This window comes from Myotis myotis, unplaced genomic scaffold (genome assembly GCF_014108235.1).
Source record: "Myotis myotis isolate mMyoMyo1 unplaced genomic scaffold, mMyoMyo1.p scaffold_m19_p_1, whole genome shotgun sequence".
Lineage (NCBI taxonomy): Eukaryota > Metazoa > Chordata > Mammalia > Chiroptera > Vespertilionidae > Myotis > Myotis myotis.
Genome location: NW_023416313.1, coordinates 190,951,171 through 190,978,284, shown reverse-complemented (window position 1 = coordinate 190,978,284; position 27,114 = coordinate 190,951,171). Strand labels below are relative to the sequence as shown.

General features: G+C 39.0%; 4 protein-coding genes across 14 annotated transcripts in view; 1 reads left to right on the top strand and 3 right to left on the bottom strand.

The window, feature by feature from the left end:
- KIAA0586 (KIAA0586 ortholog) overlaps positions 1-11,452 on the bottom strand; it is a 122,554-nt gene extending 111,102 nt beyond the window's left edge. Inside the window, exon 1 of the mRNA XM_036308741.1 lies at positions 11,369-11,452. The gene's annotated coding sequence lies outside the window, so the exon portion shown is untranslated. The remainder of the gene's footprint in view (positions 1-11,368) is intronic.
- On the top strand, positions 71-9,801 carry TIMM9 (translocase of inner mitochondrial membrane 9). Of its 6 annotated transcripts, none has more exons than XM_036308839.1 (7): positions 76-202; positions 428-610; positions 1,887-2,018; positions 3,402-3,490; positions 7,643-7,735; positions 8,270-8,365; positions 9,384-9,801. In XM_036308839.1, the coding sequence occupies exons 5-7, from the start codon at positions 7,697-7,699 to the stop codon at positions 9,516-9,518; spliced, it is 270 nt and encodes an 89-aa protein (XP_036164732.1). In that variant the 5' UTR covers positions 76-202; positions 428-610; positions 1,887-2,018; positions 3,402-3,490; positions 7,643-7,696; the 3' UTR covers positions 9,519-9,801. The 6 variants fall into 6 exon arrangements, with proteins under 6 accessions (XP_036164698.1, XP_036164742.1, XP_036164732.1 ...); XM_036308815.1 differs by having other exon boundaries at positions 81-202; positions 7,673-7,735; XM_036308805.1 differs by lacking the exon at positions 3,402-3,490 and having other exon boundaries at positions 71-202; positions 7,673-7,735.
- Positions 9,835-18,125, bottom strand: TOMM20L (translocase of outer mitochondrial membrane 20 like). The gene is made up of 5 exons (XM_036308792.1): positions 17,696-18,125; positions 17,499-17,542; positions 16,372-16,453; positions 11,369-11,511; positions 9,835-10,008 (listed from the first exon to the last, which is right to left on the bottom strand). Exons 1-5 carry the CDS (start codon positions 17,829-17,831, stop codon positions 9,955-9,957), a joined length of 459 nt encoding a protein of 152 aa, XP_036164685.1. The 5' UTR covers positions 17,832-18,125; the 3' UTR covers positions 9,835-9,954.
- A 6,835-nt stretch (positions 18,126-24,960) lies between these two features.
- Positions 24,961-27,114, bottom strand: part of ARID4A (AT-rich interaction domain 4A) — a 64,659-nt gene continuing 62,505 nt past the window's right edge. For all 6 annotated transcript variants that reach the window (XM_036308610.1, XM_036308600.1, XM_036308618.1 and 3 more), the window contains one exon: positions 24,961-26,957. In XM_036308610.1, the coding sequence (XP_036164503.1) occupies positions 26,854-26,957 (104 nt within the window). In that variant the 3' untranslated portion in view covers positions 24,961-26,853. The remainder of the gene's footprint in view (positions 26,958-27,114) is intronic.

Sequence of the window (27,114 nt, the reverse complement as noted above, 5' to 3'; positions counted from 1 at the left end):
AATATTGTCCGAAACAGCCAACCAAAAGGTTCAATGCTCCCGGGTGCTCCTTCATCCCATTCCGGGTGGAAACAAACCCCCAACGTAAAAGGCTTAAAACAGGTGTGGATCGTTTTAAGGCAGTACATTGCCCCAAAGGATTTAAATATTGGATAAAACCCAAGAGACTCGTTGAAGACCTGAAGCGCTCCCGAACTAACTGGTAATACCACTCGCACGCATTAGGGAATGTTTACAGCGTAGCTCCTGGAGACCGTTAGGGACGCAAAGTAAATTAGTCTTTCAAACAGTTTCGGCTGATTCGGGTTAGTTAATGGCAAGGAAATCAGGAGCAGGGAGCATTGTCTAAGGAGACAATCACAAAAATTAATTCTCAGAGGATTTCGGAGTTATAGGGTCATATCGGATTTTTTTTTTTCCTCTTAAGTTCCCCTCGTTATACGAATCGGCGTCCAAGGATCTAAGGGCTATTTGACATCACCGCTCCCACGTGTTCTGCATCCAGCGGCGGCGGCACCCGCCGTGACCCCGACCCTCCGCCCCCGGACTCGACTGGCAGCGCAGTCCCCCCAGCCTCGTACTGTTGTCGGAAGCGAGAGCCTGTGCTTAAGTATGACCTCTTTCTCTGCCCTCGGAATCCCGGGTTCCCGGGCGGGGGGCGGCAGGCTACGCTCCGGAAAGGCGGTGGGTCTCTGAACGAGGCCGCCGCATCATGGTGGGCTGCGGGGGGCTGCGGAGCCGGGCAGCGGGTCCTGCTGTCCCTGAGCGGGTTTGAGACCTGCCTGACGTCCGTGTCACTGGGGCGAGGGCCGTAATTGGAGGCTCCGAGGCACATCAGACTGGGCTGCAGCAGTCGGGGTCTCGGTCTGAGACAGTGCGAGTCAGGCTGGAAGGCACCCTCGCCTTGACCTTGAGCTAACAGGCAGGAGACCCCCCTTTAACTGAACCGCCCTCCCTGGACACAAAACAGGCCCAGCACCTTTATCTGATCTGCTCGTTTTCAAGGACGCACTATTTGGACGTTCCCCTTTACTCATTACTAAAGGCTTTAGAAAAAGGTGAATCAAAGCCAAACAATGTAATCTGATGTAAAAGCTAAATAACACATTTTTTTAAAAAAATTTTTACAGTTCAGCTTTCATAGAAGAAATCCTAGAATTAAATTTGGGCCTTAGGGTCTTGGCTTTGAAGAACCTTTTAATTATTCTTAGCAAAATATTATGTCTTATTCCAGTTACATTTCCCTCTTCATTCCTGGGCTCACGGGTAGTACTTGCTTGTTCACGATTTGTTTTAGGGAAAATTAAAAGAGAAAGCGACAGTGTCAGAGCTTTGGAGATTATTTAATTCCCTTATTTTCTAAATGTAACTTAGATGTGAAAATAAAGTAACCTTTCCCCTCTAGTCTCTAAAGTGTGACCATAAGCAGTCATTACAAGTTGAATTGGTTTGAAACCCAAGAAGTCTTGGCCCCCTCCCCCCATCTAGTCCAGTGCTCAGAGGATTATACTTTAAGTCTGGAGGCCAACCTTTAAACCCGAAAGCAATAGACGTAATCTTTCAGAAGAATTTTTGTGGGAGTGGTGTGGCATATAGCAAGAATTTTCTGCTCTGATTAATAAGTTGCCATTTAATCAGACAGTAACTTCCTAAACCTGCTGCAGATAATCTAAAGGAAAGGGACATGTGGTCGAGTCCCGTTAAAGCCTATCATCCGAACAGGTTAGTTCAGATCAATTTAAACATCTGACCTATCAAATAAAAGACACGGATGGCCCTGGGACAAAAAATATGGTTCACAAGATTGTGGGTTTTTTTTATTGTTATAATATTATTAATATTTTTACTTATTTGCTATCTCTTTTCCACTCTCTCTATATACATAGATACAGTACTCTTTTGCTGAACCATTGCAAGGAAGTTGCAGACATCATGACCTTTAACTCTAATTTCTTCAGCATGAATCACCTTAAGAACAATCTGTACATAGCCAGGATAAGGTTATCACACCTAAAATGGTAACATAGCCCCAGAATGTCTTTTTTAACTCAAAAATGTTTCCTTTTAATTCAGGATCCAAAGTCCGCACATTGTGTTTAGTTGTCATGACCCTTTAGTGTCCTAATCTAGAACAGCCCTGTACCCCTTTTCTTTATGACCTTTTTTATTGATTGATTTCAGAGAGATAGAATCATCAGTGATGAGAATCATTGATCAACTGCCTCCTGCACGCCCCCTACTGGGGATCAAGCCCACAACCCAGGCATGTGCCACACCAGGAATTGAATTGTTACCTGATTCAATGCTGAAAACATTGAGCCACACAGGACGGGCATGACTTTTTTGTTTTGTTTTTAAGACCTCTGGTCTTACAAATTGTCCCTTATGGTGGCTTTTCCTCATTATTCCCTCATGATCAGAGTCAGATCATCCATTTTTGGGGAGAATACCACAGAGGTGATGCTAGGTATAATCACTTGATTAAGGTGGTGACTGCCAGATCATTACAATATAGGAGGACAGTTTTCCTTTGGTAACCTGTGGAGATGTTTTGAGAGCATGAATATATCCTGTTTCCCAGGAACCTATCACCTAATGGTTTTATGATCAATTTGTAATCCTTGTCTGAATCACAAGAGTACCAATGACCAGTACCAATCATGTAAGTACCATGTTAGTGATAGAGGCCAAAGACATCAGAAGAATCATTTGCTGTAACTGTTTTTACAGAATTAGAAATTTGGCTTCAGGCCTGATACAAATCTGCATATGATTCTAAAAAAGAAATGGTGGACTTCTCCTCCATCATATCCTGGTTGTCTGCTAATTTCTTTTTAATATTCAGAAATTTCTGGGAATTGCTTGTTCTTCTTTGATATTCACCTGGACATACTAACTACCTGGAAAGATAAGAATATTATATTTGTTTGTTTATTAATCCTTACCCAGGGATATGTATTTATTTTAGAAAGAGAGAGGAAGGGTGGGGGAGAAAGAAACAGGGATGAATTGCCCCATCCCCTCCTGTACACACCCCAACCATAGATCGAACTTGTAACCTTTTGGTGTACAGGACCAACCAACTGAGCCACCTGGCCAGGGCAGACTATGATGTATTTTGTAAATATATATAGTAACATATGCTAAAGACTTGTAACCTCAGAATGAGGAAACTAAATTTCACATATTGAAAAGGAAGAGGCTTTTTTCTTTCTATGTAACATTGTTAGTTTCAGATGTACAATATAATGATTCCATATCTGTATACATTGCAAAATGATCACAATAAACCTAAGGAAGAGGCTTTTTTAAAAATGACTTAGCCAGCAGAAGTTTAGATTTCTCAACTATTAGAGCTTGAAGAGGTCTCCCCAGTCATTGTAATCCCATCATTTTTTCAGATAAGAAATAAGGCCTCACTGGAGACATTCAAGCAAAAGTTGGACAACTACTTTTCCAGAACAGAAAGGAAACTCATGCATCAGAAAAGGTTTGAGCTTGATGACTGATAAGATCTCCCTTTACTTTTAAGTTACCCGGTTTTATGACATATTTGTGTTTGGCAAAAAATAACATTGCTGTATCATTCCTAAAACCTAAGCCAGAGATTCTGGAACTCTTATTCCTTCCCTCCATCTCCAGGTCTCAGGAGTATAATTGAAAGGTAATTTCCTCAGCAGATGTTTGCCTCTATAATAATAAACATTTGCTGTAATATCTGGAAACTAGGACCACATAAAAGGGCAGCCACATTGCTGCTGCCTGTTTTCACTATCAGTGATTTGCTTGGCTTGTTGGAGTTTGTCAATCAGCATAATTTATGATTAACTGCAAAAGAGAAGGCTGACTTTAGAAGACACCAGATAGCAAGTAAATTTGCAAATCAATCACCTTCAGTATTTCCTAGGAACAGTTGCCTACAGTTATGTATACCATAACCTTGATACAGATATACTTCAGAGATTGCAGGTTCAGTTCCAAACCACTGCAATAAGGGAGTCGTAATCTTTTGCTGGTGGAGGGTCTTGCCTTCAATTTGTAAAAAAAATGCAATAAAGCAAAGCACAATAAAAAGTATGCCTTTATTTATGACTACAGAGAAGAGCTTTAGAGATTTAGGCAGACATAAGAAAATTGCTGACTGTTAGCTTGAGGTCAATTGTAGGTCTGGGACAATATTTGAAAAGTTTATAATTGAATGATTCTAGAGAAAAGGAAACCATAATGTTAATTTAGTGGTTTTTGAGTAAAGTATTTCTCTTTTATTTTCCAAATTCTCAAGAACTATATTACATTACTTTTATAATATGATAAAACTTTATTTCATTTTAAGGAGATATATATACTATTAAAAACTTTACATTAAAAGATAATGCCAAGAAGCCCTAGCTGGTTTGGCTCAGTGGATAGAGTGTCAGCCTGTGGACTGAAGGGTCCCAGGTTCGATTCCAGTCAAGGGCACATGCCTGGGTTGCAGGCTCAAACCCAGTAGGCAGCCAGTCACTGATTCTCTCTCATCATTGATGTTTCTATCTCTCTCTCTCCCTTCCTCTCTGAAATCAATAAAAAAATATATTTTTTAAAAAAATATAATGCCAAGGAAATAATTATAAATAAAGAAGATTCATACCAACACCATTGAGGCATTCCATATCTATGTCTTATCAGATAACCATCTTTCGTCACCATGAGTTGTTAGGTATACTAAGGGGCAAGTAGAGGATAGTCAGCAGAGTAATACCAATCTGCTATTATTTTGTTAAGGACATATAGGTCTATTTTATGAGGGATATTTCTCTAGTTTTATGTACTGCCTTTGTCTGGTTTTGATATCAGGATAATAGTAAATTCGTTACACTTTAGACGTCTGCAGGGTCTACGGTGACACAGTTTCATTTCTGATGATAGTCTTTTTAAAGAACCAACTCTGTTTTATTGATTATTGTTTTTTGCTTTTATGTTTTTATTTTTTTTTAAAAGTATGTTTTTATTGATTTTGAGAGAGAGAGAGGGAGAGATTGATGAGCTAGAAACATGGATCAGCTGCCTCCTGCACGCCCTCTACTGTGCATCGAGCTCACAACTGGGCATATGCCCTGACTGGGTATCGAACAGGCAACCTCTCAGTGCATGGAACGATACTCAACCAACTGAGCCACATTAGCCAGGGCCTATGTTTTCATTTTTATTATTTCTGTTCTGTTATTTCTGTCTACATGCTTTGGGTTTATTTTGCTCCTTTTCTAGGTGCTTTAGGTAGGAGTTTTGATCTTTGATTTGAGAGGTTTCTTCTTTTCTAATGTATGAATTTAATGCTATAAATTGTTCTCTTGGCACTGATATAGCTCTGTTAACACAGATTTTGATATGTTGTATTTTCAGTTCATTCAGTTCACTGATTTTTTTCCCCCCTTGAGACTTCCTCTTTGACCCATGAATTATTTAGAAATTTATTGTTTATTTTCCAGATGTTTGGAAATTTGCCTGTTCTCTTTCTGTTAATTATTTCTAGCTTGATGCATCTGTGGTCAGAGAACACACTTAGAATGATTTAAATTATTTTAAATTTGTTGAGGCTAGTTTTATGACCCAGGATATTGGTTCAGTGGGCACTTGATAAAAATGTGCCTTCTGTGGTATTGGGTGAAATGTTCTATAAGTATGGATTGTATCCTCACTAACTTATAGGATATTAAAAAAAAAAAAAAGGAGAAAAGAACAAATGCAAAAGAGTGGAAGATGTATACATGGTTGGAAATACTAGCATGGAATTACCATCAATTATATTCGTTAATCAAATGAGAATGTTATTTTTTTTCCATGATAATAGCACTTTGAGTTTCTTAGTTTCATGAAAAGTCATGCTTTACAGAGCCACTTCAAATAATAATGAGTCAATAAGAATGACTTACACATCCAGTTTATCTTTATTGCATTGGTTATTAGGAAATTCAAGCTAAATATAATGCATAAAAATTCATTTAGTCTACAGTGTACAAGATTGTATTTGCTTCTTTACATGCTGTTTAATTTCTATTTTAAACAATCATATTTTATACAAATCTTTATGTGAGATGTTCTTCCATTTTAGAACTAGCCAGATAGAATAAATAATGTGATACATTCTTATATCTGGATTAACTAAGCCTGGGCCCTCCATTTAGGATATGTGGAAATCCCGGGAATTCAGAAAGGCTTTTGACTTCCTTATCTTCACTTCTCTGTTGCCCCCAAGTTAGATCATAAGTGTCATATGTTTAGAAGTTTCTGTTACAGTTATTGCCCTTTTTGAATTTCAGACTTCACAACTCCTATAACTTCCTTTTAAAGTATATTAGAACTCATTTGGGTTATTGATTTATAAGTTAGGATGGTGTTTGTTAACAACTAATAGTACTCTGCATTTGCATAGAGAAGGTAAAAGGATCATTAGTAGCACAGGTCAAAGTTACATTAGCAACCAATGGAATAGTTAACTTAAGTATTTATAGAAGACAACAGAGATCTCTTGGTTTCCCTTAGAATCCTACTAAGGCCCTAGCTGGTTTGGCTCAGTGGATAGAGTGTCGGCCTTCGGACCAAAGGGTTTCGGGTTCGATTCCAGTCAAGGGCACGTGCCTTGGTTGCAGGCTCCTCCCCAGCCTGAGCCCTGGTCAGGGCTGGTGCAGGAAGCAACTAATCAATGTTTTTCTGTTTCTCTCACATCGATGTTTCTCTCTGTCTTTCCCTCTCTCTTCCACTCTCCCTAAAAGTCAACGGAAAAATATCCTCAGGTGAGGATTAACTAAAAAATAAAAAGTAATTTTCAGATTCCTTTAAAAAAAATCCTACTAGGAATGGAACTTTAATAAGTAGCTTTTCTGCACAGTAGCAGGGCAATTCATCTTAAAACTGAAGATTTAGCCACTCAGTTGTTAGAGTGTAGGCCCTTGGACAGAAGGGTCTCAGGTTCGATTCCCACTCAAGGGCACATACCTGAGTTGCAGATTTCTATCCCCAGCCTGTGCGGGAGGAGACCAATGTGTTTCTCTCTCACATTCATCTTTCTCTCTCTCTTTTTTTCTCCCCCCCCGCCCCCCCGCCCCTTCTACTCTCTCTTAAAATCAATGAAAAAAATATCCTCAGGCGAGTATTAACCAAAAAAAAAAAAAGGTAACCCACTAAAGATTTAGATAGACAGGGTCTTTGGGTCCCACAGGTAATAGCATTAAAAAATCTAATTCTAACTTTATGGTTCTGTTGTCATTAATGATGTGGGAAATTGGGGGAGTGGTGTATAATTACATACATGGTTAGAAATTGATAAAATGTGAATAATGTGGTATTTCAGGTAGACTTGTTTCAGTTCTATTTCATAAACTATTCTTGTTTTGATTACCTAACTCTTCAAGTAGCCTAAAAACATTTATTTGTAGCCCATGTGGCTCAGTTGGTTGAGCATTGTCCTATGTACCAAAAATTCACTGGTTCGATTCCCAAACAGGGCTTATGCCCAGGTTTTGGGCTCGGTCCCCAGTAGGGAGTATACAGGAAGCAGATGATCAAGCGATGTTTCTCACACCAATGTTTCTTTCTCCCTCCCCCTTCCTCTCTCTTTAAAATCAATAAAAAAACATTTTTTAAATAAAATATTTGTTTATAGGTTGACAAACGTTTTTTATTTTTAAATCAGGTGACTAATAAAGGTACTGAAAATATGGCTGCACAAATTCCAGAATCTGATCAGATAAAACAGGTAAGGTATCATAATTAAGAAAAAGGCCTTTGGCAAACAATTTAAGGCACTGTTGAATGCAACCATGTCAGTGATCTCACAAAATAATGGTTTATATTTCATTTCCAAAATTGGATATTAAATGAAGAATATTAATTTTCAGGTAATCCAGGAAAGAATATTCAATGAGAAAATCTGACTATATTTTGTAGCTCATATTACATAGATCATATTATACCCATTTAAGTTAGCAAAAGTTTGATTTCAAATATTACAGGACATTTCACCTAAAATACAAACTTCAGTTAAGTTTCAGAACATTTTTGTTTTAAAAGCCAAATATTAACCAGTGAACTTATATACCTATAGGCATACCCCACGGACAAACAGTAATGCGGGGAAGACCTGGGGAGGGGGCCGGAGCAGGGTGGAGAGAGGGTCATTGTTGTGGGGGAAGGGACTTCTGTAATACTTGCAACAATAAGCAAATTTTTCTAAAACACCAAATATTAACACCTTATTTATGTTTTTTAAAAACACTTTATTTGTTTATAGTTTAAAGAATTTCTTGGAACCTACAATAAACTTACAGAAACCTGCTTTTTGGACTGTGTTAAAGACTTCACAACAAGAGAAGTAAAACCTGAAGAGGTAGGAAAAGTGTACTCACTAAAAATTCTCTAAACTTGTGATCAGCAGCTTAAATGCAATCCCCCTAAGCATTTTGCTTGTTCCTAGTTATTACAGGAATTTTGCCTGCCTTTTATGCTCCATTGCTTGGAGGAACTAAAGCAGCCAAGGACCCATAACATTGAATCTAGTGATGACAAATTTAATATGATAATCACATTGAATCAAGGCAGACTTTTTTAGAGAAGATGCCTGGGGCTTGCTGAATTATTCTTCCATTGCAAAGTCTTAGTAATTAACTTTCAATTAAGATGACCTAGCTAGAGAAACTTGACATGGCTTTTCTATCTGACACTGAGAATTCAGGGTAACTTTGGAAAAACTAGAGCTCGAATTTGGTCGCTCATATTGCATAGACAGACTCTCAAAACCCAATCCTATTAGAAGTTATAACTGTTAATCTGCTCATCAAAACATTTATGTATTGGCTTAAAGTGACATAACTTCTTCCAGTGGAAGAATACTGAAAACATTCATGCCAAGATCTTAACTTTTAACCAGCAATGAATAAGTACTTGTTAAATAAATGACAATGTTTAATAGATGCTAAGTGTAATATTTTTACTGGAAAAAAGTAAAAGGTTGAGAATTAACTTAATATTAAGAATGGAATTTCTCATTAAAAAGAAACAAAGTTGTACTGGGCCTACATTTTAATAATCAGAATAAGGGAATGGGAATGTAGGCTTTCAGTTAATACTAAAACACACCTGCAGAAAATCTAGTCCAGATAGCAGGGACTTACCATTGTTTTTAGTGCCTACAGACCTGTAGGTATCAAAATGTAATACCTCTTGTATTAACAGTTGAAAGCTATGGTCACCTGCTACTTATTAATACCATTTAATTCTCAGGTATATTCAAAGAAAAGTACCTACTGGTTGGTCTTTTAGAATACATGCTTTTTTTTTTTGCTTTTTTTCCCAAATTAGTATTTCTGTATTGCCTCTTCCATCTTCTCTCTTTATTTTATTTCTAGACCACCTGTTCAGAACATTGCTTACAGAAATATTTAAAAATGACGCAAAGAATATCCATGAGATTTCAGGAATATCATATTCAGCAGAATGAAGCCCTGGCAGCCAAAGCAGGACTCCTTGGCCAGCCACGATAGAGACGTCCAGAGGGGTGGACTTTCCCTGAAAAGTTGCCAATAGCTTTGCACTGGAAGTGAGGATTCATCTGATAGAATCCCCTGAAAGCAGTAGTCACCATGTTAACCATCTGTCATGACTGGCAAATGGAAACCACTGGAGAAACAAAATTGCTATTTACCAGGGATAATCAAAATAGAAGGTCTTATTGTCCAATCAAAATGTAAGATACAACATTTGTTGAGGCCTTATGATTCAGGAGCTTAGTCACTTGATTAGAAAAATAAACCATTATTTCTTCAATAGTGACTGTTAATTTTAAAACAAAATCATGAATGAGATAGAAAAAATTTTTATTTCTAAAAGTTAAATAAATGGAAATATCACTGCACAGTTGTTTATGCTATATCATAATATAGTATTCTGACTGGACTGTGGATACGTTGAAGTGTTTTTTCAATCAGGATCATCTTCCAAGTATTCCTGTTCATTCATGTCTGCCTCAAATTGCTGGTAAATACATAAAATAGTTACTAATAATTTCAATGCACAATCCTTTTCTTGCCTCTCCTGTGTCAGGGAGAGCATTACACATTCTTATTCTAGCTACATTTCCATATATTTTCAGGAAACAACCCATCTGAGACTAGCTTGGGAATATTTGAGTTTACTGTTAGGCTCTAGCAGCGGTTCTCAACCTGTGGGTCGCGACCCCTGAAAATACATCCTGCATATCAGATATTTACATTACGATTCATAACAGTAGCAAAATTACAGTTACGAAGTAACAATGAAAATAATTTTATGGTTGGGGGTCACCACAACATGAGGAACTGTGTTAAAGGGTCGCAGCATTAGGAAGGTTGAGAACCACTGCGAGTCTAGTGGAATGTGTTTTGTTCAGAAGCTGAGTCTAACGCGAATGATTCTGAGTCAGACCAACAATACATAGTGTATTCTCAGCCATGTGATCAGTGTAATAAAAAGTGAACCAAAGTTAAAAGTAGTGTCTTATGGCTAAATGAGTCCTAAAATTCAAGCATTTTTAGGAAATTCTAGTTGATCCATAAGCATATCAAGTAGTTTGGTAAATGTAAGTGGACTAATACCTATTAATAATTAGCTTTTGAAAGGATTTCATTTGATATCATTATCAAGTTATGCTTCAGAAAACACTCATTAGCCTATATGTTTAAACTTACCAACGTGATATCTATGTTTTGTCATACTAATGGAAAGTAGAAGTGTTCTGCTTTGATAATTTACTGTTTTCTATGTTACATCTAATTATTAAGCCACTAGGACAGTGGTTCGCAACCTTGGCTGCACATTGAATCACCTGGGAATCTTTTTAAAATCCTGATTTCTGGGCCTCATCCTCCAGAAATTCTGTTTCTTTGTTACTAATGTTGTGGCCTCACCCCATAACAAAGAAACAGAATTTCCAGAGGATGAAGCCCAGAAATCAGGATTTTAAAAAGATTCCCAGGTGATTCTAATGTGCAGCCAAGGTTGAGAACCACTGCACTAGGACATTTAAATAACAATTACCGTTTAACTTAAAGGCCTCCCTTGACAGTACAGTAGGTCAATAACTGTGGTATCTTTGACAGTACAAAGACAAAATGTTAACAATGCTATCTTTAAAACTGAAATGCTGAAACAATTCTCAACAAAATATACAATACATTATAGTCAAAGGAACATGAAAGAATTGGCTTGTTTCACCTTAAGGCAAGAAAGGCAATAAAAAATTCAGATTTTACTCATTTAAAACTTTGGGCCAGTCACACATCTACTTTGCTATTTCTATGTATCCAAGCCCAATTTGTTTATTCTGCCCATTTCACAAAGATAAATAAGTGCTCACCTGGCAAATCAGGGGAATTTTATGTAACAGCATCTCAAATACCTTGGGAGGGAGTGTGTGTTTAAAAACCTTCAGAAGTTCCCGTGGTTGCCCACACATTGAAAGGGCATTGCTGAGATGTTCAACCCCCATTCTGTGCTCTCCTGAAACAAATTGATAAATTCAGAGCAAAATAATAATGTTCTTCAAAGTATACATTATACAAATTACCAAGAAAGCACCAACTATTAAAACTTTAAAAGCCTTTAAAAGGCTGCCCTGGTCAGTGTGGCTCAGTTGCTTGTGTGTCATCCCATGCACCACAAGGTCGAAAGTTGATTCCCAGTCAGGGCACATGCCCAGGTTGTTAGCTCGATCCCCAGTAGGGGGTGTGCTGGAGGCAGCCAATCAATGTTTTTCATTGATGTTTGTCTCCCCCTTTCTCTCTAAAATCAATAAAAACATTTTTAAAAAGATAAAGGCTATGCAAACAAGCCTCATAAAGGATATAAATGTGAGAGGAAATGTTGACCTGCCAGATTCACTGAGGTCAAGCTGAAATATGAATACCTGTAAGAGGTAGGTATTGAGTTTTTTTTTAAAGGTTGTGTTCTGTTATCTTTACATGTGTGGCTGATGAAATTGTAGATAAAACATGTTTTTCTGGCTAAATGATAATTTAAAAAAATCTTTGGGGAGCATTTTTAAAACAAGATTTAGTGTAATGAATTACATATTCAGGGGAAGAAATTAAGAGATTTAAGAACTTTCATCTCTAAAGTTTTAAATTGAGTTTAGGATGATTGGCTATAAAGTAAGGATGAAAATTTGTGAAGAGTAGAAATCAGACTTTAAGTTAGAACATGGACTCAGTCTCACTTCCTTGTTTTGGGGAACTGAGGCAAAGATCAGTGAAATGATTTAAGGTTTCAAAGCTAATTAATGCCAGAATTAGTAACAGAACCTTTTTCCGAACCTTGAGACTACAGTATGCTGCCTCTCTTCTGGTGTTATGTAATAACTAGAGGCCCTGTGCACTCGGCAAGGGGGTGGTGGGGGGTCTCCCTCAGCCTGGCCTGCACCCTCCCGCAGTCTGGGAGCCCTCAGGGGATTTCTGACTGATGGCTTATGCCCGTTCCCCCAGCAGTCAGACATCCTTAGCACTGCCTTGGAGACAGGAGAGGCTCCCGCCACCACCGCTGCACTGCCTGGCTTGTGGCTGAGCAGAGCTCACCCTGTGGGAGCGCACTGACCGCCAGGGGGAAGCTCCTGCATTGAGCGTCTGCCCCCTGGTGATCAGTGGGCATCATAGCGACTGGTCATTCCACAGTTAAGTCAATTTGCATATTAGCTTTTATTATATAGGATACAAGTTGAAATTTTGACAATTAATATATAACTAGTTAGGAAATAAAATATAGTCTGTAGTTAAATATATTAGATTCTTATTAATGGAAATGAATTTTCCATTTCTTGGTTGAACTACATGGTTGTATGAAAAGTGCATAATGGACAGGAAAAAAATGCTCCCCAAAGATGTATATTAAGTTTAAAATATGCCCTGGCTGGTGTGGCTCAGTGGGCATCATCCTGTGTATGGGAAAGGTTGCTGGTTTGATTCCCAGTCAGGGCACTTGCCCAGGTTGTGGGCTCAATCCCTGGTAAGGGGGCATGCAGAAGGCAGCCAATCGATGATCTGCTCTTACATCAGTGTTTCTCCCTCTCTAAAAAGTCAATAGAAATATTTTTAGGCACACATACACACACACCAAAAAATACATATATATGAGAAAGATATGACATAGACAAAGGAAGCCTTATCAATATGTAGATTTTAGGATTTAAGATTTTGTGTCTATAGACACCTAATTTTACATTTTCAATTTAAGAAATCCTCATTGCTGGGTTTTTTGTAACTTCTCTTAGGCATCTGAAGAAGCTATTTCTTGTTCCTGGCTGGGTAGCTCAGTTGGGCAGAGCATTGTCCCAATACACCAAGGTTGTGGGTTCAATCCCGGGTCAGGGTACATACAAGAATCAACCAATGAATACATAAATAAATGGAACAAAAAATTAATGTGTTTTTTTCTCTAAAATCAATAAAGAAGCTATTTCTTAAATGAAGTACTTTGCTGTATGGTTTATTTTAAATTAATACAATTACAGCTTTATGAAAATACCTTAAGTCTAAATGTTTTTAATGTATTGAGCTTTTTTAAAAAAAGGATACAATAGTGCCTGATATTAAGTTGATGGAGCTAATGTGACACAAAAACAATATGATCAGTTAAGTCAACCACTAAATTCAATCAAATCATTGGTTCTATGGTCCCAAACAGACATAACCACAATTGAGATGGCTATAGAACTAGACTACCTGACAACAAAGTCATGAAAATTAGGGTTGGTACAGAGGGGAGTGGAAATAATTGAAAAAGATTACAGAAAACTGGGTGAAAGGTATCGCATTACAATACTAGTTCTCAGTGTTGGATTTATATTGTAATAACCAAGAGGTTTGCCCTAACTGGTTTGGCTCAGTGGATAGAGTGTTGGCCTGCGGACTGAAGGGTCCCAGGTTCGATTCCAGTCAAGGGCATGTACCTTGGTTGTGGGCACATCCCCAGTAGGAGGTGTGCAGGAGGCAGCTGATCGATGTTTCTAACTCTCTATTTCTCTCTGTAAAAAATCAATAAAATATATTTTAAAAAAATAATAACCAGGAGGTTTAACAAATACTGATGCTTGGGTACCACCCCCAGAGATTCTGATTTAATTGGCTTGGGGTTTGATGGATTTAAAGAATAAGCAATCAAGATTGAGAACTGCTTTAAAAGTAAAATACAGTAAAAGTACATAACCCTTAAAGAGCTAATTAACCAATTTAGGGGTTCACAGAATTAATGCTATTACCTTTGAGAGGGAAAAATTTAAATACACAAGTTTGCAATTATTGTTTTAATCAATTTAATATCTAACATTCATCTCAGTCTAAATTAATACATGATAGCTCTTAAACATAGTGAATAAAAATAAAATGTAAAAAATAATTGTTTTTTTCTTTTGGCTTAATATTCAGAATTTTCCTCTCCATATTTATTTTATATTATCCCAATTGAAAAATATTAAAGCTGAAAAGCTCTATTTTAATTGCCCCTTTATTGAGGGAGTATCCATATCTAGGGATTAATCCAGATTTTATGAAGCCCCTAGTTTATATAATTTTGGGGACCCTGTTTAAGAAAATTAAAAAAATTTGCCCTGGCCAGGTTGCCTCAGTGGGTAGAGCATCAGCAGACCAAAGGGTCCCGGGTTTGATTCCAGGTTGCAGGCTCCTCCCCAGCCGGGGCCCTGGTCAGAGCACGTGCAGGAGGCAACAAATTGATGTGTTTCTCTCACATCAATGTTTCTCTGTTTTTCCCTCTTCCACTCTCTCTAAAAATCAATGGAAAAATATCCTCGAGTGAGGATTAAAAAAGAAAATATAAAATTTTGAATACAAAATTGGTAGGACCCTTCCCAGCACCTTCAAAGAGGCCCATGCAAATGAAGGTCCTTAAAACTTACACTTCATTACTTTGTATAAAATCACTCCTGCTTCTACCATTGTCAGTTCTAATTATTCATTTTGTCATTCATATTTAACAGATATTTTTAGTTCATTTATAAACCTATCTACAAATTAGTACTGAATAAAATACTGAAATTTTAAACTATGATTAATGTGCAATGATTTTAAGTGGCCGCAATATTTTTTTTTAATTTCTCAAAACCTTTACCATGTTCTTAAGCCACCGATTAAAGTTAAAATCTTTAGTATTGCTCTGAATTGTCCAGGGTCTTGACTTCCTCTTTCTCTTTATAAATCCTAGAGGATGCTATCCTCATAAATACAGGTTGAAAAACAAAATCTTTTCAAAAAAGACAAAAGAAGCAAAAACAGATACAGGTACTGTGATATGGAGGGGAATTGCTAACACTTGAAAAAAATGACATATAAATGGGTGCAATGCTTGTTTATTGAGCATCATCATTTTTCCCTTAGATAAGGCACAAAAAAATATTTTTCTTTTCAGGGTTCAACACCAGAGTAAAAACATGATCATTATATATACAACTAGAGGCCCGGTGCACCACTGGGGTGCCTCAGCCTGACCTGTGCCCTCTCGCAATCTGGGACCCCTCGGGGATGTTGGACTGCCTGCTGCTCCTGCCTGCCGCCCCTGCTCATCCTAGCCCTGATGCGCCTGCTGCAGGCTCATGCCCAGTCAGTCCATGAGCCCTCCATCTGGCGCCCATTGGTCAGCTGAGCGGCACTCCCTCACTGTGGGAGTGCACTGACCACCAGGGGGCAGCTCCTGCATTGAGCGCCTGCCTCCTGGTGGTCAGTGCTTGTCATAGCAACCAGTCAACTATCAGGTCATTTGGTTGCTTAGGCTTTTATATATATAGATATTTTATACGATACTGATATTATCTACCATCAATTTACCTGACAATATTGTGTTTTCTCTCAAATCTGGAATTGGGTGGGGATAAATTATATTTCAAAAGATAGCTCATGGATATTAAAAGCAAAGTATTCCATACAGGCATCACTACATTAGACAGGACAAGAATGGATAATCATAATGACTTTACCCTAAAAAATAAGTATTTTATAAGAAGGCAGGAAAATGTTTATAAAGCAGTTAAAAACTTTTTTTAAGTTTTGGTTCACACAAGTAACCATTTGGAAAATTCATTTACTTAAATTTTTACCTGATGATAGATGAGGTGTTCTAGCATTTGGCTTTGCTTCTCCATCGGCACTTCCAAGACTGCAACGTAACCTGGAACACTAACTATAACACATTGGAGCTGGCAAGTGGGATGGAGTGACAATGCTGGGACAGTTTCTCTTTAAACTGAAGCACATTGACTAACACAGCTAGCTAGTTAAGTTACTTAACATACATATACTGATCAATAAATGAACAAATTATCATAAAGAACTGCTTACAAAAGAATGTTTATGCTCTTACCTCTAGATAGCCAAAGCTCTCCCACTTGTACTTCGTGCAGAAAAAGTTCCTGCAACTTTTCATTCCTTGCTGGATCCCACTGCTACGATTCACAAAATATTTAACAATGAGTAATGAATCTGAGGGATGTGCTTACTAATCAAAATTATTTAGTTTTTATTTTAAAATGCACTTCTTAAACCTAGTTTCTAAATCCAAAGTATGACAAATGCAGTTATTCTTTATACTATTTAAACCAATTTCTTAAAATGGAATTACTATTTCAGGCCATAAAAAAAAATACACGAGGGGCTGGGTGGTGGGGGGTAAAGGGGAGACATCTGTAATACTGTCAGCAATAAAATAAAATTTAAAAAAAGGGAAAAAATACATGGCATATCCAAATTAGGCTGAGATGCTTGTAATAACTCATCCATATTTTACTTGGCTTACTAAGTACACATATCAGACATCTTACTATAATTAACTATAACAAAGATTACTGTGTATGTTGCCAAACTATTCCCTTGCCTCGGTATTAACATTGCTTGTTGATTGGGAAACAGCCTGGTGGGGAGTTGGCAGCGCCTGGTGTTGGAAGGTTGCTGTGGTTTGCTGCAGCCTGGTGTATGAAGGTGACCAGGGTCACAGGATGCCACATCATTGGAACCATGCCCAGGGCTGGTCTTTAAAGGTAGAGTGAGCACCAGGCTGGCCTGGCTCAGAGGTTGAGCATCCACCTATGAACCAAGAGGTCACGGTTTGATTCCAGTCAAGGGCACATGCCTGGGTTGTGGACTCCATCCCCAGTAGGGGGCGTGCAGGAAGCAGCCCATCAATGATTCTCGCATCACTGATGTTTCTAGTCCTCTCTCCCTCTCCCTTCCTCTCTGAAATAAAAACATACTTAAAAGAAATTGTTTGAAGCAATTGTTCCTACAACGTTTACTGTATAACTGCCTTTCCATAACCCCAAATAGTTCTTCCTTCTTTTTCTTTTGTAAGCGACAATAAAAACTAAGCCTGAACTCCACGTGGGCTCGGAAGTGCCAGCTCAGGAACCAGCCAAGACCCCGATCAGAGCCGGGCCTGCACTGCGGGGAGGTTACTCACTACAACGCCCCCCGGGCGTCGCCAAAGCTCTTCACCTGGGCGCCGGGTCCATCAGCCTTTGGGGGCTGGGCTCTTCTTTCTGCAAAGACAACGTGGCACGTGCTGAACGGAGTCACCCCGACTCCGGTGTGCGCCGCGCGGGCCCCTCCATAGCGGCGGCAGCCCGGCCCCCCCTCGCCCCCGCGGGCCCGCCCGGCCGCCCGGGCCACGCCCCCGCCGCCGTCGCACTCACTGTCCCGCAGGCGGCGCTTGAAGGCGGGGTCGCCACGCCGCTTCCAGTCGAAGTAAACGCAGTAGCCCAGGAAGGCGACGGCGCCACAGGACGCCAGGGCCGCCAGGAGGCCAAAGAGGGTGCGGATGCAGGGCATCCGGCCGCGGGCGTCCCACGAGCGGAGCGTTGGGCGCGGGCCAGCGAGCGCGGGGAGCCCGGCCGGCCGGCAGGGGGCGTCGGCGCGGCGCCCATACCGGCCTCCGGGCTTCCAGGGCTCAGGGCCACAGGTCGAAGCCTCGCACCACCGCTGCTGGCGGACAGGAGGAGGCCAAGGGTCCCAGAGGACCTGGGGGGGAGATCTCACCGCCACCCAGCAACAGAGCTCTGTTCAAACCTAGGTCTGTTACACCAAATTCTGAACCCCATTTACCCAACACACCCCACCCCTGCCCCTGTGCCTACGATGATACCCAATCAGGCAAATCACATTATGTCAGCAATCTGGTTAGCTGGGGAACTGGATCCACTTTAGGACTGTGTTCCCTCACCTGCAAATTTAAGTTGATGCAAAACTTTGGTCGTCATCTCCAGAACTGCTCCGGGAGCTCCTGAGCACTAGCGTACTCCCCAACCTGGTCTCCCTTGTCACCTGAAAGGACCCAGCAGCCCAAAGTACCCAGCCACCTTAGCTCAAAAACTGGAAGAAAGGAATTTTGAAGCAAAAACATTTAGCCTAGAAAAACAAACAAAAAAACCCGTTAATTTGCTGAGCTGACTGACCCTGACAGCTAAAGCTCCTATAGCAAACCCAACTCAGAGAACCATCATCCTTGCTATGCTTTTCTTCCTAATATTTGCCTTATTCAGCAGACACAGCGGAAAGAAGGTAAGGCCTTGCCCCAAATATCAGAGTTTTGAATTTAAACTAAGCCAAAGGGAAAGGTATAAGCTATGTAAGGACCTAAAAAATGAAATAGTTCATCTTTTTTGTTTGGTTATTCAGCTGCTCCTTACGATTTAATGATATTGCTCGAGTGTGCATCGCAAGGTGCTCATCACTGCCGTGACTACAGTTGGGGTTGAGAAGCAGCCCAGGCCCTCACAGTTTGAGTTAGCAGATGTGAGTTGCATATAATTGTTTTCTTGACTGCTATATGTTTTTTCTTCCTATGATGACTCGGTCTTATAGTTGGGAACTCGAGCTATTGTCAAAACCTGATTGTAAACACAAAAACAGAGGACAGCATTGGAATCCAGTGTTACTGGTGATCTTGGAGTTTTGGGTTCAGAATCTTAGTGATGGATTTAGCCTGGTTCCAAAGGATATTTTTCTAGGCTGACTGGTCTTATCTTCTAATAAAACCACTCTATTGCCTTTTTGCCCCTTCCCATCCATTATTTCCAACGAACTCATACTTAATCTCTATGGTACATGGAGAGGGATGGGGCCAGGGAAACTGAAGCAAGGTGGGTGTTCAGGGAATTATTACAGCGATTAAAAATAGATTACTCAAACTGAAATTGCCACAGAGACCATGTGGGAAAGTAACTGAAAAATTTTAAGGCAAGTTTCTATGGTATGTATTTTTCTTCTCAAACATAGACACCACTCTTGCTAATTTGGTGATCAGAATTTCTAAAAAGCTTTGGTCATTTTTCAAATTAAGAAAGCATTAATAATTGTCTCCAAAGCATAGTTCTAAGCTGGATAATAGCTCTTTCTTTTAAACAGCTTTATTGGAATATAACTAATATACAATAAATTGTACATTTTTAAAGTGTACAATTTGATACATTTTGACATATGTATACATCCCTAAAACCATTCCCACAATTAAGATAGTATTCATATCCATCACCCCCAGAATTGTTTAGGCCCCTTTTTAGTCCCTTCTTCCACTCTTCCTCACCTCCTCCACCATCCCCTACTTTCTGTCAATATAGATTAGTTTGTACTTCCTAGATTATTGTATAAATGGAACCACACAATATGTACTCTTTTGTCTGGCTTCTTTCATTCAGCATAATCATTTTGAGAGCCATCCATATTGTTTTATCAGTAGTACATTTTTATTGGTAAGTAGCATTTCATTTTATGGACATACTACAATGTATTTAACCATTCATCTGTTGAGGGACATTGTTTCATGTTTTGCTATTACAAATAAAGCTGTTATAACTATTTGTATACAAGTCCTTATAAGGATAAAATATTTTCCATTCTCAACTCCTAAAGGTGAAATGGCTGCATCATATGGTAGGAGTATTTAGTTTTTAAAGAAATTGTCAATCATCTTTCCAAAATGATTAAACCATTTTGCATTACTACCAACATCATATGAGAGTTCCAGTTCCTCCATATTGTTGCCAACATTTGGTATGGTCAACCTTCTCAATTTTAGCATTTCAGTAGGCATACAGGATTCTCACTGTGGTTTTATCTTGTATTTTCCTAAAGGCTAATAGTGAACACCTTTTTAAAAGTCTTTATTCTTTTAGAGAAGTTTTAGGTGCAGTAGAAAGTATGGAGGGCCCCCATATACCGATCCCACACACACACCCTCCCCTACTACCAACATCACAGAGTGGCACATTTCTTGCAATCAATGAAACTGCACTGACACATCATTATCACCCAAAGTCTATAATTTACATTAGGGTTCACATTTTTTAAAAAAATCTTCACCCAAGGATATTTTTCCATTGATTTTTAGGGAGAGTAGAAGAGAGGGAAAGACAGAGAGAAACATCGATATGAGAGAACCACAATTGGTTGCCTCCTACAGGAGCCCCGGCCAGGACCAGGGCCCAAGTCAGGAGGAGCCTGAATCCAAGATACATGCCCTTGACCAGAATTGAACCTGGGACCCTTTGGTCGACACTCTATCCACTGAGCCAAACTGGCTAGGGCCATTAGGGTTCACTCGATGTTATGCAAATATATGACTAGAGACCTGGTGCACGAAATTCGTGCACAGCTAGGGTCCCTAGGCCTGGCCAGCGATCAGGGCCAATCGGGACCTTCCGGCTGCCAGCCTATGCCTTCCGGCCGCTGGCTGGGACCTTCCTTCCCCGGCCAGGGCCTTTCTTCATTCTGCACTGCCCCATGATGGTCAGTGCACATCATAGCGAGTGATCAAACTCCGGGTCAAGCTCCTGAGGAGACACTTTGCATATTAGCCTTTTATATATATAGATTTTGACCAAGGTATAATTACATATACCCATCAGAATAACATTGTGCAGAAGTTTTACTCTGCTACATCTATCCAATCTCTCCCTCTCCCAACCCCTGACCTTTATACCGTAACCATAACTTTGCCTTTTCCAGAATGTTGTATGGAGTCTTTTCAGATTGGCGTCTTTCACTTAGTAATATGTGTTTAAGTCCCTTCATGTCTTCTCTTGACTTAATAGTTTATTTCTCTTAGTGGTAATATCCTGTTGTCTAGATGTACCAGTTTTTTCATTCACTTACTGAAGGGACATCTTGGTTGCTTCCAAGTTTTGGTAACTATGAATAAAGCTGCTGTAAACATCTGTGTGTAGGTTTTTGTGTAGACACACGTTTTCAACTCATTTCAATATATATACTAAGGATCATGATTGCTGGATCATATTCTAAGAGTATGTTTAGTTTTGTAAAAAAATATAGCCACACTGCCTTTCAAATTGATGTGCTTTTTGCATTCCACTAGCAGTAAGAGTTGTTCTTCCACATTCTCACCAGGACTTGGTATTACCAGTGTTTTTGAATTTTTGCATTCTAATAGGCATGTAGTGGTATGTTTTAATCTACAATTCCCTGATGACATATGATGTAGACCATCTTTTCACATACTTACTTGCCATCTGTCTATCTTCTTGGTGAAGTGTCTGTCTTTGGCCCATTTTTAAATTGTATTATTTCTTATTGTTGCATTTAGAATTTTTGTGTGTGTGTGTATTTTGGATAATAGCATGCTATGGTCTGAATGTTTGTCTCCCCCCACCCCCAATTTCCATGATGGTATTAGGAGGGGGAGCTTTTTAGAGATGATTACATCATGAGGGTGGAGCCCTCATGATTGAGATTAGTGCCCTTTGAAAAGAGCCCTTCAGAGCTCCCTAGCCCAGTGGTCGGCAAACTCATTAGTCAACAGAGCCAAATATTAACAGTACAACGATTGAAATTTCTTTTGAGAGCCAAATTTTTTAAACTTAAACTATATACGTAGGTACCTTGTTACTAACTTAATTAGGGTACTCCTAAGGCTTAGGAAGAGCCACACTCAAGGGGCCAAAGAGCCGACTGTGGCTTGCGAGCCGCAGTTTGCCGACCATGGCCCTAGCTCCTTCTCCCTCAGAAGGCCCTGACCTGACCATGTCGGCACCTTGATCTGACCTTCCCACCCTGCAGAACTATGAAAAATATTTTTTTATAAACCCCCCAGTTTATGGTATTTTTGTTAGAGCAGCCCAAAGAGACTAAAAAATAATCAGATTTTTTATATTTTTTCTTGTTTATGGCTTGTCTTCTCATTCTCTTGATAAACACTAGAAGTGCTTATTTGCCATCATTATGTCTTCTTTGGTGAAGTGTATATTCAAATCTTGGTAAAAAGAACTATTAAATAAGGATCATTAGTAAATAAATAAACAAACAAACAATTCAAAAGTAATTTTTCTCACCATAAGTAAACAGTTGTCGTTTTTGGTGTGTATGTATTTTTTAATCCTCACTAGAGGATATATTTTTTTCCCATTGATTTTTAGAGAGAGTGGGAAGGGGGGGGACACATCAATTGATTGCCTCCTGTATGGGCCAGGGGGCCAGGGATCAAGCCTGCAACTGAGGTATGTGCCCTTAACCAGATTCTAAACCAAGTTCTTCAGTGCTCAGGCTGACACTCTAACCACTTAGCAGAACTGGCTAGGGTGGTAAACAAGTTTTTGACATTTTTACTATGTGTTAGATGCTGGACCAGACACTTTGTGGGATACAACTGTGACTAAGGAGGACATAAGAAACTAAACATCTAGTCTATAATAATAAAAGTATAATACGCTAATTAGACTGGACAGCCAAATGACCTTCCAGACGAAGCAGTGGTGGCGGGGGCCGAGGCAGAAGCGGTTAGGAGTGATCAGGCAGGCAGGAGAGCAGTTAGGGGTGATCAGGCAGGCAGGTAAGTGAGTGGTTAGGGGTGATGAGGCAGGCAGGCGAGTAGTCAGGGGTGATGAGGCAGGCAGGCAGAGTGGTTAGGGGCAATCAGGCAGGCAGACAAGTGGTTAGAGGTGATCAGGCAGGCAGGTGAGCAGTTAGGGGCATCAGGCAGGCAGGCAGGCAGGCAGGCGAGCAGTTAGGGGCATCAAGCAGGCAGGCAGAATGGTTAGGGATGATCAGGCAGGCAGGCAGAGGCAGTTAGGGACAATCAGACAGGCAGGCAAGCAGTTAGGGGCGATGAGGCAGGCAGGCGAGTGGTTAGGAGCCAGCGGTCCCAGATTACGAGAGGGTGCAGGCCGGGCTGAGACCCCCCCACCCATACACAAATTTCGTGCACCGGGCCTCTAGTAGGATAATAAGACACATGCATCAGTAGCATAATACAAGGTAAGTTGTCAAGGAAAATAATACAGATTGAAAATGCTATCAGAGCCCAAAGGAGATATTCTGGTGATAATGAGAAGTCAGCAAAACTTCATGGAAAAGTAGCTCCTGAGATAGCTCTGGACAAATAAGGATCAGAATTATGGGGGGAACAGAAGGGGTAAAACATAGAGGTGGGTAGGGGCAGGTTTGGGCAATGCCTGTATAATTCTGGCTCCTGGCCTCAGATCTATTTTTGTCCTGACTTATTTTACCAATTTCTCCTCCTCCTTGTGCTTGGAGCACTTTACTCTCTTATCGTCTCTCTCCTCCCATTTGCCTGGCCAATTCATAATTGTGACTGGGCTTTTGCTTTCTATGTAAAGTCTTCCCAGACCATCTTTGCCTTCAAACTTGGGCTCTGTATCACTATCTCATGGCATGCTGAAACTTCATATGTTTATCACACCTGCAGTTAAAAATTACACAGATTAAGGGTTTAACATCTACTTCACTGGATTATACATTCCATGAAAATACAGGGACTTTTTTCTGTCTTGTCAGGCAAATTAATAGCTTAATCCATATAGATTTCAATAATTTAAAGAAATTTCATAGAAGACATAGTATGTATATGCTAACATAAGTACAAACATCTTCCTTAGTGAAGGATTGAAAAAGTAGAAATTATACAAAACAACCAACCATAAAAGTACACAAAGGAATGCTAAAATAGAAATCTCCATAATCTTCAAAGTCCTTGATTTTAATAGCACCTTCCATTTTATTTATTTATATTTTAAAATGTTTTTATTAATTTTTAGAGATAGATTGAAATATCGATGAGGGAGAAACATCGATTGGCTACCTCCTGCACAGCCCCTACTAGAGATTAAGCCTGCAACTTGGGCATGTGCCCTGACCAGGAATTGACCTCTTGGTTCATGGGTTGATGCTCAACCACTGAGCCACACCAGCCGGGTGCACCTTCCACTTTAGATATTAGAGTGTCTTTATACTTTTACTTTTAAATAAGATAACATTTATTTATAAAAATCACAGAGGAAGAAGAAGCAATTTGTATAAGAAATGAGCTTAGGAACAAGTTATAGAGGCAAAGGAAGGGCCCTAGGAGCTTGGGCATGAGGAAGGTAATGGTAAAGTGCCCTGGCGGGGAAGGGAAAGGGACAGGGACAGGGACAGGGACAGGGAATGATGTGGGCATGCTCCTGCGAGTACCTATACTTTTACTTTTTTAGTCACATGCAAGATTGTTTACTCAAAGTTTAAGCTAAACTCAAAATATGCCCAATATTTGAATTTAATACCTAATCAATATTCACTTACTATCTTCTCTTTAATTTTAATACCTAGTCAATATTCACTTACTTTCATAAGACTTTCTAGGCCCAAATAAAAGAATTTTAACAGTGTCCATATACCCAATGAATATATAATTTTGCTCTCTGTAACAAAGTCCCAATACTTCATTACCAGATTTATATCAATTAGAAGGGACAATATCCAAGCTGATAACTAGTTATCTCAGATTTAATGAATTGGTACTCAAGGAAATCGTTAATTGATTTATCTAATGTCTGAATCTAATATCTAATATCTAATGTCTAATGTCTAATCTAAGTATCTAATGTCTGAATCTAAGGTTGCCTCCTTCTTCCAACTGGATTTGAATGACACACTTTTCTCAATTTTATAATTAAGTTTTAGAAAAATTTTATTGTGAAAACTGAAGAATATATTGAATATGCTTTGTTTTCTGAAGTCTGATTTTCCAACTATAAATTACTGGCACTTAGGAAAACAACAATCACTTCAATGAAAATTAAATATATAAAGCCTATGTTTAAAACATGGCCTTTATTAATACTGCCCACTGAGCTCCATTTTTATTTTACATTGAAATACTTCTGCTTTGCAAAGAAAAGACAGAGAAGTGCATTTTACAAGAGTACTTTTTTGTTTTTAATTTTCTGTGAAAATGGAAGGAATCTGAATCACAAGTTCACAATGTGGTAAAATGAAATTAAGAAACAATTATTTTAGTAATGCTATGCCATCACTAGTGTTTGGCTCTGACTTGGTTGTTGTAAATCAGATCCTGATATACAGTCTAGAGCATCTAGGTTATTACTCTACAGCATATTAAACACAGATAAGGAAGTTAAAAAAAAAACACCCTTTCAATGTACAAACATGAATTTAAAAACTGATTTTAAAAAATCACGTTTTTACATAATGTATATGGCAAAACTGCTTTAAATACACGATTTTGGAAGAATTATTTACAAAATGTATCAGTCTGTGGAACAATTCACAGACATAGCATACATAATTGCTTTACTTGGTTGTTGCATCTCAACTTTGGGAGATATAAATTCATTCGGCAGTATAGCAAACATAAAAACTGTGACACAGTATCTTAAGGGCAACCAAAAATTTGATCCTCAAAACAGTTTAAATACTAGGACTGCCAAAGTGTCTAAAAGAGGATGTACTTTAATGATCCAGATGCCCATTCATAGATCATTCTGCTTGAAGGACTGAGACAGACTCCCTTCAGTACAGGCAGAGCTGCTGGTGCAGCCTCCTGTAAGAGGGACAGCTGAGAGCTATTGTCATCCAAAGAGTGAATTAACCTAGAATTTTCTTTTTTTCAATTTTATTAATATTTTAAAAAATACATAAAAATACAACATCCAATGTCTGAATAAATATATTTAACAAGTTGCAAGATAATACCTTATTTTACACAAAAATTTCAGCTTTAGAAATCTTGTTAAATAACTTCATTGTTGTTATATATTTCATTTTTGTCTTTTTGTAACAAAATAAAAACTCTGAAATTACATAGAAAAAAGACAAAATATTTTTGTCAAGGGATAAGATAGTCCACTGAAAACTTATTCACAATTCCACTGTAAACATTAATAAACATTAAAATATTTGCATAATTGTGTGCTCAAAAATACTATAAAAAGTGGAAGACTTATTACAACTGTAGTTTTCAGTCAACTACACTTCCTTTCACAATTTATTTTGTCCCATTTACACCTTTAAACCTGGGCACACTGCTGAACATATACTTTGGCAGTTCTACATAGCAAGTGCTTCCACAAAAATAAAAAAGAACAACAACGACAATAATAAAAAACAAAAACACACAACATAAACCCCCTACTCACCAAGTGTTCAGTCCACCTTAGTGAAAGTGCAGCAGTAACTATTCAGCTGGATAATGTTTTGATGTTTATCATGTGCACTTGCCTGTCTATGATTTCTCTAACACCTGAAAGCTTTATTATACAAATTCATATTTTCTAAGTGCCCTTTTTCTATCTTCACAAAAAATGAAAAAAAATGGAGGAAAAATTATGACAAATACATCAGGCTGCCTACATTTCAATTATTAATCAGCTTACTTTTTGCAACAGAAAAAAGAAAAGAAGGGAATAGATACCATCCAGCCTGGAAGGGCCGACAGGATATACTTAGCAATGTCAAGCCAGTTGAGTGCTTCCTGTGGTTGTATTTCAGAGTTTGGGATTTATGTCCATGGCAGCAAACTGCTGGGAAGGCAGAGAAACGAGTATCACCTGCATTCTACAGCAAGTACATTCTGTGGGGGAGATGATGATGAGGGACTCATTCCAGTGTCTGACGAAGCAGATGACATGGAGGCTCCTGCGTGAGACACTGTGGAATCAAAACAACTACGTTAGACTCAAAAACTGTTATGCAAAGATGCCCAGTCACTGGCAAGATAGGAATTCTTAACATTATTCACTTCAGTTGTAGTCTTCTTAGATGCTGCATGTAGGAATAACAAACTATCAGCAAAAAACTTTGGCTC